Source organism: Olea europaea, chromosome 3, assembly GCF_002742605.1.
Source record: "Olea europaea var. sylvestris chromosome 3, O_europaea_v1, whole genome shotgun sequence".
In the NCBI taxonomy this organism is placed as follows: Eukaryota; Viridiplantae; Streptophyta; class Magnoliopsida; order Lamiales; family Oleaceae; genus Olea; species Olea europaea.
In genome coordinates, this window is record NC_036239.1 from 20,535,293 (window position 1) to 20,546,128 (window position 10,836).

Consider the following 10,836-nt stretch of genomic DNA (forward strand, 5'->3'; position numbering starts at 1 on the left):
TTGGTAAACTGCATCAGTTCAAATCCAGGTTTTCTGTCCAGTATGTTTGAGTAATATTTTCATGCATCAATCGTTATCATCAAGCCCCCAAATTTTTATATGTGGCACATAAAATTTCATAAATTTTAATAAGCATTTGCTAGGCCAAATATATTTTTCTTTCGCTGTTGTTCAATCCGTAATTGTTGAATCGCCTCCAAATGTTTTCCAAAACCAAATTTCGCCATAATTTTATAAATTTATATGAATAACTACTTCCCATTATATTTTCATATGTATTCAAAAACCGAAAACTTTCTAATTTACAAATTACTTTGGTTAATATCAAAGGAATCGAACCAAAGAAAGATCGATTATTTTTAACGTTTTGGGTTCTGAGAATTCGGGGCGTTACATGGAGAGTAGTGTAGGTGATGGATGTTCTAGTGTCTGAGGCTGGGGATTAACAAGATGGCTGCTAAAGAGGATGGTTTGGCAACAATGGTATGGTGACAGGCATCGACGACAGTAAACGATTGAAAGAGAGTGGGGAAGGATTTATTTTAGGATTTTTTTTAAGTGGGATCTAATTTGTATAATTATTTAAGTACCTAAAATTCGAACTTATAGGGTCTGCTTGGGAATTTTAAGCTATCGGTTATGAACATTTTTTAAAGTATCGATTTTAAGCGTTTATGAATGGATAGGTTTTGAATGATTTTAATAGCAATTTCTAATATAATCTAACCCTTGTATACCATTCTTGTCATGGGGGTTAGCTAGATAGAAATCTCCTCGTAAGCTTGAAATCAAGCCTAAATTCTTACTCTGGGATTTAAATGTAATATACTGCTCCAGAATGTGTTGTGAATTGACATCATTTAGCAAGTTTCGACTAGCAAAACTTCTTCAATTTTAGCAAACAACACCCACACGCAGGCACGAAATAAAATAGATGATGTTATCCTAAATTGTGTAGTATGTAGCTATTAGAGGCCTATGATCTTACATTTCAAAGTAGGAAGATCCAAAATCTATATGAGTTACATGCAACGTGAGTGAGGCACACATTCAATCGGCAACCAACAAAGCTTGGAAGAAAACTGTTGTATCCACACATAGCTTGGGACAAGAAGAAAACATGAATAAAAATAAAAATAATAATAATAATAATAATAATAATAATAATAATAATAATAATAATAATAGAAGGGCCTGTTCGTAATAAAGAAATGAATTTCACTCCAATGAACGTAGGAAATACTAAAATCTACTAGAGAACTAAAAAACTAAAATATTATTTATCATAGAAGGATTTCAAACCTGTAACACATATTTTAATAGTCAACATGAAATCCTAATCGGGAGAAAAATTTAAATAGAATTAGAAAACTTCAAAAATTACAAAAATACCATTAAACTGACTCAAAACTAAAAATGTTAAGACGAAACTCTAAAATATGGAAATTCACTTGAAAGTTCATCTTGGCAAAACAGTAGATAATTGAAAAATGCTTCCGATATTGTACTCGCTTGTGTAAATTTGATATCTGAACTGAAAGTTATGTACATTTTCATAAGCCCTTCTTACTTCTCCACTTTTCCAACTAGTTTATAATCTTCTCTTATAATTGTTCCACATCACAACTCATATTTTACAAGCAAAATTGTACCCTTTAAGTACCTATTCAAGTGACGGTGACAGTATATACCTTATTTTGAATATTTAATTCACCGATCCAACTAGGTGAAATTGATCTCGTGCCCCTATTGGACAAGATAAAAACTCTCCATTGCTGATGTGGTAAAAGGTATCTTTCTTGCTTGTTGGTGCCCTTCGTAATGATTAAAGTGGGGTTACATAATTAGCATAGGTTAAGGAAGTACACATTGTTTGTGCCTTTAAGATACAATGTCAGTAAAAGGTCTCTACTTTCCAATTCATAAAACTACATTTTCTCCATTCCATTATATTGTTATTATAAAGATATGGAAAAATATAAGATTTTCTGTCGTTCCAATGCAAGAGGATCTTCAAATACTCTTTATAAATAAGATGTTCTTTGTTTTGAAGAGTTAAAATTTGAAATTAGCCTCCATTGAATTCTTTTAACTTTTAAAAATAAAGACTAATTTTGACTCTCTACATTTGAATATTCAAAATCACTCTCTATTTGTATTTTATTATGATTACATTTAATAAAATAATAATATTCAATGCTTCATCACTTAGGCCCAGTTTGGTAGGGATTTTTTGCCCCAAAAAATTGATTTTTTGACCGCTATTTTACTATTCAAGTCGTAATTTTTAAATTCTTCTCTCACATGTGGACCCCACTTTTCTTCTAACAGTCAAAAAATCAATTCGCAAAATCCCTACCAAACGGGCCCTTAAGCTATTCATATTGTATTGTATATTTTAACTATTGACATCTGAAAATAGAGAAACAGTTTAACTAATAATAATATATCTAATTCTATCTAATCCCAATCCAATTTAATTCCAAACCTTAAAATCAGTTTCTCTCCATCTTCTCTTCTCACCCTCTCCACCTAACCCGCTCTCTGGAACCGTCGAACCCACTATTGGAGACCACCGTCAAAATCACAATGACAATGGCTCTCCATGGATTCGTGACTATTGACGACTCGCTCAGGCTAAAGCGCTAAATGTCAGATTGCTGGAGATCTGAGATTTGAGTGCTACCATCGCTGGAGATTGTACTGTCGCCCGTTTCGCTGAAAGCAGGAAAGTTGCAATGCCAGCGTCTAAGATCAATGATGTCTCTACGCGCGGCTGCGACTTTCTCTCTGATCTGTACTGTCGATGTAGAGATTGCATAGCTGTCGATGGAGAGTTTGAAATGCTGCCGCTAGAGAACAATGATGGTGGTAGTTTGCTGCATTTGGTGGTGTTTATGGTTTTTTTATGTTTTGGCGTTGGGGTGTTTTTTGTTGACAGTGGATCTGGCTGTGATGGTTTTGTTGGTGGTGGTATGTGACCAACAATTTTGTTATTTGTGATCAATTATTTAATTGTGATTTAAAAATTCAATAATTTGTGGACAATTAATTTGAAAATTTGTAATCGACAAAAAAAAAAAAATTGTTACCGATAAATTTTTTAATTTGTGAACTATTAAATTTTTTGATGTGTGTGTATATATACACACATTGCTTACTAAAAAGAGAGTTCAACTTTTAGTCAAAGTCGTTGATACTAAAGCAAACAAATGTTATTAGCCGCTTTTGATCCCATAAAAAAACTCTTGCCAATATATAGAGGTCGTATGGAAAGTAACCACTCAACAAGCAAACTTGTTTCTTCTTTAGTAACTTCAATTTTAGAAAGATGCTCTAAAATATAGCGATACTTTTTTTAATCAAATGTTGGTGAATGGTTGCCATATTTTGCTCGAGCTTTTTGGACCTTTTCTGTACACCACTGTCACCACTATCATGACTATTACCTCGTATTATCATCGTCCAATTTGCGTGTGACATCGTCTTGAACGAAAATTTCAAATCTAGAAATCTATAGAAGGAGGAAAATGAATATACAATTGCAATGGGAAAAATCTGGACCCTTAATTTCAAATGACTTAAAAATTTGTTTTTGAAATAATTGGTATAGATTTGATTTTATAACCTAACTTTGTAAACCTCTTTTGTCATTGTAGTATAGCTCTTAACAAGATGGTCTTTCAAGAAAATTGTTTAACGGTAGGAGAGGGGTGACGGGCACTGACAATAGTGAGTCATTGGAGTTAGTGATAGTGGGGGTTAATAGAAAGGGGGATGGGTTGGGGGAGTAAACGATGGAAAGAGCGAGGATTTATTATTTCAATACCTAATTTTGAACTTTTAAATATTAAAGCCTGATTGGGCCTACTTTCCACCACTTTTGGGGAAAAATTCATAAATACCTGTGATGAAAAAACAATTTCAATTTTTACTGTAATATATCGAATTTACTACTACTTATTAGTAAAAATAAACCAGAAATACTGATTGAGGGACTTTCCATATTTTGTCTGGTGAAGACGCTCGGACAAATATCACGGACTACAATAAATACATTAAAGCTAAAGATAAATTATTTAAAATTCAAAATGGGCAAGACATTAACAATTTGCAGTGGTATTCTGAATTTCGCATAAACAATGAAGAACTCATTCTTCATATCAGGTTCAGAAATCTTCGAATTTACAAAATCTTTTCTTTGTTCGTCCGGGTGATTGAAGATTTTGTTTTTCTTAAATTCATCTACTTGCAAGGTAATTATTACAATTATTTTATAAATTTTTCGTGGGTTTCTGCTTTTACAAAATTTGAAGCACAACCTACTTGAATTTTATATTGTGGATGTAATTCTTTGTGATTAGCTGTAAATGCTTGAAATCGAAGCATACGTGATATTTCGTTTCATCTTTGTGGCGCCACGGAACTTTGAATATTACACTAGGCCTTGCTTTTAGATTATATATGTAGATTGATTTTAGTGCCCGGTCAGATTTTTGTGCCATGTTTGGATACTGTTGAAGAATTTCTGATAAATGGTATAATATTGATATGGATTCTAGATGATATCACGTGATATTATGTGTCGATATACTTTTATATATAACGAATTGGTTTCTCGTTCACAATGTTGCTCTGTATTTGTATATGGTTTCCATGATCATATCAACCTAGTGGTTGAAGTTATGTGAATCTAGACTCAGTACACGTATTCGTAACATGCGATTAGCCCAAGAAACTTAACGAAAAGTATGTGCTTCTCGACATTAGGTTCAAGCGTGGAGGAAAAATATCTATCCTATTCTCCCAACGTAGTTAGTGAGTGTATGAAGTATGACCTAGATATAACTCGACAGTCAATTCTCGTTGTTCCGACTGCTCCTCACATGTGTGGTGGAGTTATGAACAATCCCGATCAGTTGCTAACCATTCATATAATGGTGGTCTTGAAGCTTGTAAATGGGAAACCTATTTTGTTGTGCCAACTAGTTATAAGTAGCACTCTCGTAAGGCACGAAAGTCAAGGGTTTTATTATGCCATTTATTTTTTCACATTTGGAAGAAAGCAAAACGTTGCCTACAATTATACTTCCCTCTTCATCTATAAGTAATATATGGAGTTCAAGACAACTACACAGGCAACAAATATGTCACTGGTCAATAGTTCCTGCAAAAAACCTCACATCTTTTGAAGTTCTTTTAGCATCATTCAATTGTCCAAAGAAAAACTAAATCCACACAATTATTTTCACATTTGATGGTAGGCAAAATATATGGTTTCAGATGTTGCTCATTGGATTTTAAACTTGTTTCATGATGTTTGGCTAGAATCTAAATTTTGTTATGATTTTGATGGTACATCACATCTTATGTAACATTTTATAGCTTATGTTGATGTAAGTTTATTACAATAGTTTGATAATAATATATCAATGATGCTTTTTGTTTAGGTTTAAGTATAACTAGATTATAGAAAAAAGGAAAAACACAAAAGTTGGAATCTTATTCAATATACTATTATCTAACAATTTCACAACAATCAATGAGTTTAATATAATATACAATATTTTTTTGGTTGATATAGGCATTTGAACACTAATAATCTTTGCAAAAATATAAAACATCCTTAAAATGGTAAAATCTATTTACATCCTTCAAGATGATCCCTTGGCCTGTGACTTTTGCAAATAGTTTGATGGCAGCGTGGCAATCTCCACGAACCCTCATGTATTTTGTCACCCGAATGGGCACCCTTTGAGACAACTTGAGAAGTCTATAGGCTAGTGCAAGCTTCTCACTATGATATCCCAAACTACATGCCTTCTCTTCTTCCTCCATATAATGCACAGTACATGAGCCATCAAGATTATATCCAACTTCTCTTAATGGTCCAGTTAATTTCTCTAGCAATATAATAATCATAAAATGCTCGAGATGAGTGTGCTCGAACCACCAGTGAACATATGCACCAGTTTTTCTACCTAAATCAGCTACAGCCATGTAACTTGCTCACCTTTCTACATTGCACGTTTCACCTCAGTCAGGCACCATTAGACCATTTTCCTTTTGATGTGTAAATGTTTGATAGAAGGATACAAGGTCCGGCATTTTTAGGCTAAAGTTGTAGATGAAACACTCGCTACTACTTCAGCTAGATCCAAGTTTCTGTGTGTCCTAAATGCACCCATTAAAGAATCCCAAAAATTGCATCTATTTCCATTAGCATAACGTTAATTAGATCCATAGCCTCGCTAAAGCGACCAGCTCGCCCCAACAAATCAACTGTGCAAGCATAATGTTCCGAGGAGGGCCTTGCCGAATATTTTGATTTCATGGACTCAAAATATTTCATTCCGATTTCATTTTCCTCTTTGACTAGTCTAGAATAACTACTAGCTAAGAGAACTCCAACAAATGTAATATCGTCTGCAGCAATGCCTGAAGAGTACATCTCTTGAAACCCAAGTAGAGCTTATCTTCCCAAACTGTGTTGTACTTAACCTGTTATCACAGAATTCCACATCACATTGTCTTTATGCAGAAACCTATCAAACACTCTTTTGGCAGCAACAAAGATCACCACATTGCATGTACATTTTGATCAAAATTGAGAAAACATATACATCATCAATCATCATCGAATTTGGACCTTAACATCTGCACATGAATTTGTCTACCATGAGCAAGACTCGCAAGACCAACTTAGTATGTTGATAATATTTAAAAGAAAAGTTTTCAAATCTATCAACAGAGTAACAAGAATTATTTAATAAATCAGAATAAACAATGCATTAAGAACAAACATACAAAATTAAAAACGTTTCAATTTCTTTTGAGTTAATGTAATTAAAATTTCACATACCAAAATCACTTCTTGAATTTGAATCATTTCCTTCAGCTTCAACAATTCCGCTTTACCTCTTTCTAATCTGAATATTATTACAGATTGAGATACGATTGTAGTGTAGTGAAGATTTTTTTAGTTTTGATTCACCAAATTCTTGGATTGTCGGTGTAATGGTGATTCAGGAGATTGGGGATTATTGTGGCGTGAATTGGCGGCGGGTTAAGAGGCGTGTTTGGATGCTTGATTTCAGCTTTTACTATATTAACTATAGGATTTATTATATTTGGCATTTTTATTTATTCTACATATATTGTAGTATATCAAGAATGCTGGACGTACAGAGTGGAAGCTATAGACCTTTTACAGAATTTTGGAAGGAAATGACGTGGCCACTAAAAGGAGTGAAAAGGGCGGGAAACCAAAAAAAAAAAAAAGGAGGGGGAAGATGTCTCATAATTTCAACGCCAGAAACAAAGCCTTCCTTTTCATTTAGAGGAAAAGAAGCTGCGTCCCTTTACTAGAAATCTTACCGGTCGGAGGTGAATGCGTCGGTTGGTACCGATCTTCGGCTAGACTGTGAAGGGACGTGAAAGAGGCCTTCTCCGTGTGCAATTTTCTTTTCGTTTAACTCGTCGGGTTACTGCACCGAAAAACTGTACGCAGATCCTCAGGTTCTCTCCAAACTTCCAGCTTCAGGTACTTCATTATTCTTGTGAGGCCTTCCACGTGTGCAATTTTCAGCCCCTTTAACTCGTCGGGTTACTTCACCGGAAAGAGGACTGCAGGACCTCAGCTTCTATCCAAATATCCAGGTTCAGGTACTTCATTATTCTTGTACATTTTCATTTTTTATCTGAATCTGAATGCCAGTGAGTTTCACAAAAAAGCCTCAGAAAATCTAATGGTCAATTAAGCAAAGCAAAACAAACTTTTGATTGAGCTTTTCCATGACCCTTCTTGTTTAGCGAGTGGCTGCTTTATATTTGTGAGAAGTCATGTTTTAATAGGATTATTAAGAAATAAAAATGTAGTTCATATGAAGTAAAGTTGATTTGAACAGTGATCAACATGTGTAAAAGAACCTAGTGAAAATTTGTTTTGATCTATTCTGACTAGGTTTTGCGAGCATTCTAGTGCTTGGGACTGAGAATATATAACCTCGATTTATCTTTTCACTATACCTGCGTAGTGGATTAAGATCAAATTATTATTTCAAATTTTAAGACTTCCATGTTTCCTTTATTATCTCATTGTATCTACTAGTTTAGCACCATTTGTTTCTCCTAGACAACATCCCATCCTGGAACTAGAACCTCAATGAAGATGTTGTCATAAAACAGGAGAGTTACAGAGCAATGGATGCATCCAGTAACAGACCTTGGAATCTAGTCAACATAGTATAATCATAGTAAAATCATATCTAAATTGAAGTAGAAACCTCAAATATTTACTAGTTCAAAGCTCAAGTCACAGAGTCCACAACCAAACTGGTACCCTTATATGAAATTATGAGGTGCCAAGTTTCTCTGTTCTCGGGTGCATGATCAACGTTGTCATGAGATGTTATGTAATCTTTCATGTATATTATTTGAGACTAATTATTGACGCTTAAACTTCTATTTTCCTTGAACAAGTTAATTGAAGTACCTCATCATATTGGTTCTCGTTTCTATCATTGTTTTTTATTTTGCTGAACATTATCTTTCTGCTTTGATGTAGAGTGCGAAAATATGGAACCCAGGAACGAAAATGGTTTCATGCAATCCAATAATGAGATAGTTTCGGACAATATCAACGTTGTGGATAACGACACCTTGAGAGGAGATGGAGAGATTGTGCCCGAGGTGGGTATAACATTTAAAAATGAAAAGGAGTTGTTTGATTTCTACAAGCAATATGCCTATGCAGTTGATTTTCCAGTCAGAAAAAGAAATTCTAAAAAGAGAGATGATGGAATTGTTAGATTTGTGATATTTACATGTAGTCGTGAAGGCTGAAGGTCTAGTAATACAAACAGTGCTTTAAGGCCGCAACCAACAAGTCAAACAGATTGTAAAACACGGATATCTGCATCTGCAGACTGTAATGGCACATGAAGAATTAACACCGTCAACCTCCAGCACAACCATAAGACAAGTCCTTCGAAGTCTAGGATGTTTAGGTGCAATCGGGAATTAAGTGCAAATGTAAAACGGAAGCTTGAATTGAATGACATAGCGGGAATTCTACTGTACAAAAGTTTTAACTCTGCAGTTGTAGAGGCAGGTGGGTATGAGATTATGACCTGTATTGAAAAAGATTTCCAAAATTATATTGAACAAGTTAGACGGTTATGACTTGGAGAGGGAGATGCAGTAGCATTACAATCTTACTTTTCACAGAGGGTTTTACTTCACTATGGATTTGGATGACGAGTCTCGACTTAAGAATGTATTTTGGGCAGATAATAGATGTAGGCAAGCTTACAAGGAGTTCGGCGATGTTGTAACTTTTGATACCACTTATTTGACGAATAAGTACGACATGCCTTTCGCACCTTTTGTTGGTGTGAATCATCACGGACAATCAACACTGCTTGGTTGTGGCTTGTTATCTAATGAAAATACAAGTACGTTTGTCTGGCTGTTTAGGACGTGGCTTCAGTACATGCATGATCAACGTCCATGTGGAATAATTACCGATCAAGACAAAGTCATGCAGAATGCAATCGAGATTGTATTTTCGAATACTAAACATAGATGGTGTTTGTGGCACATTATGAAGAAATTGCCAGAGAAGTTTGGGTACCACATTGATAAAAGTTCAATATTTTCGACTATACATCGTTTGGTGTATGACTCGCAGGTTGTTGATGAATTTGAAAAAGGTTGGAGAGCCATGATCAATGAGTTTAAGTTGCATGACAATGATTGGTTGTTTGGATTGTACGAAAATCGAGGTCGTTGGGTGCCTTGCTTTTTGAAAACAACTTTCTAGGCCGGGATGTCTACAGCACAACGAAGTGAAAGTATGAATGCATTTTTCGATGGGTACATCCATTCGAAGACCTCTTTGAAGCAGTTCATTGAACAGTACGAACGAGCACTGAGGAATAAGGTTGAAAAAGAGTTCCAGGCAGATTTCAAATCATACTCGCAAATGGTCCCGTGTGCAACAACTTTTGAGATGGAAAAACAATTTCAATTAGCATACACAATTTCAAAGTTCAAGATGAGTTTGTAGGAAAGATTTACTGTGATGTCGCTTCAGAAGTAGAGGGATTGGAGGGGGTGAAGTACGAGGTTCGGGAGTCTGTAGTATACCTCGAGGGTAGGAAGAAGAAAACATTTCTCGTCTCATTTCGGAGGGAGACTAGCGAAGTGATGTGTAGTTGCCACTTGTTTGAGTTTCGAGAAATTATCTGTAGGCATGTGATCACTGTGTTGGATCGTAATGACTTGACACAAATGCTAGAGAAGTATATATTGCGGCGGTGGAGGAGAGATGTCAGTAGGGCACATACGAGGGTCACAGTGAACTACGTCGGGTTGGTTAGTATGCTTGAACAATTAAGATATGATGATATGTGTCAAGCATTTTCGGAGGTGGCAGACCTCGCTGCGAATGACGAAGGGCGGGCTCGAGCAATAATGGATTGGATAAAATGCCAAGCAACAGAGTTGAAGACTTCCCGGTCGAGTGGTGGTAGTAATGTCCTTCCCCAGCAAAATTTTCAGGGTGGCAAGCAGTGTATTGGATCGTAGAATACCATTGGCGTGAGTGTGTTGAATCCTAACTCGTCAAACAGAAAGGATGCGCCAAGGAAGCTTAGGAAAAAAGACCCGTTGGAGTCTATTTCGAAGAAGGTAACGATATTTTTCCCTATTAATCTCTTCAAGTACACACGAACTCCAGCACAAAATTTGAATTCTGTCCATGACTATGTAGGCAAGTTCGAAGTCAGACAAAGGAAAGCGACTGAGAGATAGGCGTACTAATATGGAAGAGGC

At 35.4% G+C, this 10,836-nt stretch overlaps 1 protein-coding gene across 1 annotated transcript; it reads left to right on the forward strand.

Annotated features, from left to right (window-relative positions):
* The first annotated feature begins 9,829 nt into the window (after positions 1–9,829).
* Positions 9,830–10,590, forward strand: LOC111379743 (protein FAR-RED ELONGATED HYPOCOTYL 3-like). Its single transcript, XM_023003184.1, has 2 exons — positions 9,830–9,918; positions 10,035–10,590. Exons 1-2 carry the CDS (start codon positions 9,830–9,832, stop codon positions 10,588–10,590), a joined length of 645 nt encoding a protein of 214 aa, XP_022858952.1.
* The last annotated feature ends 246 nt before the right edge of the window (positions 10,591–10,836 follow it).

Bases quoted from the DNA above. Each gene is read 5' to 3' on its own strand.
- LOC111379743 (XM_023003184.1), top strand. From the start codon at position 9,830: ATGTCTACAGCACAACGAAGTGAAAGTATGAATGCATTTTTCGATGGG. The intron at 9,919-10,034 runs GTACGAACGAGC...AATTTCAATTAG, and splicing joins TTGAAGCAGTTCATTGAACA to CATACACAATTTCAAAGTTC.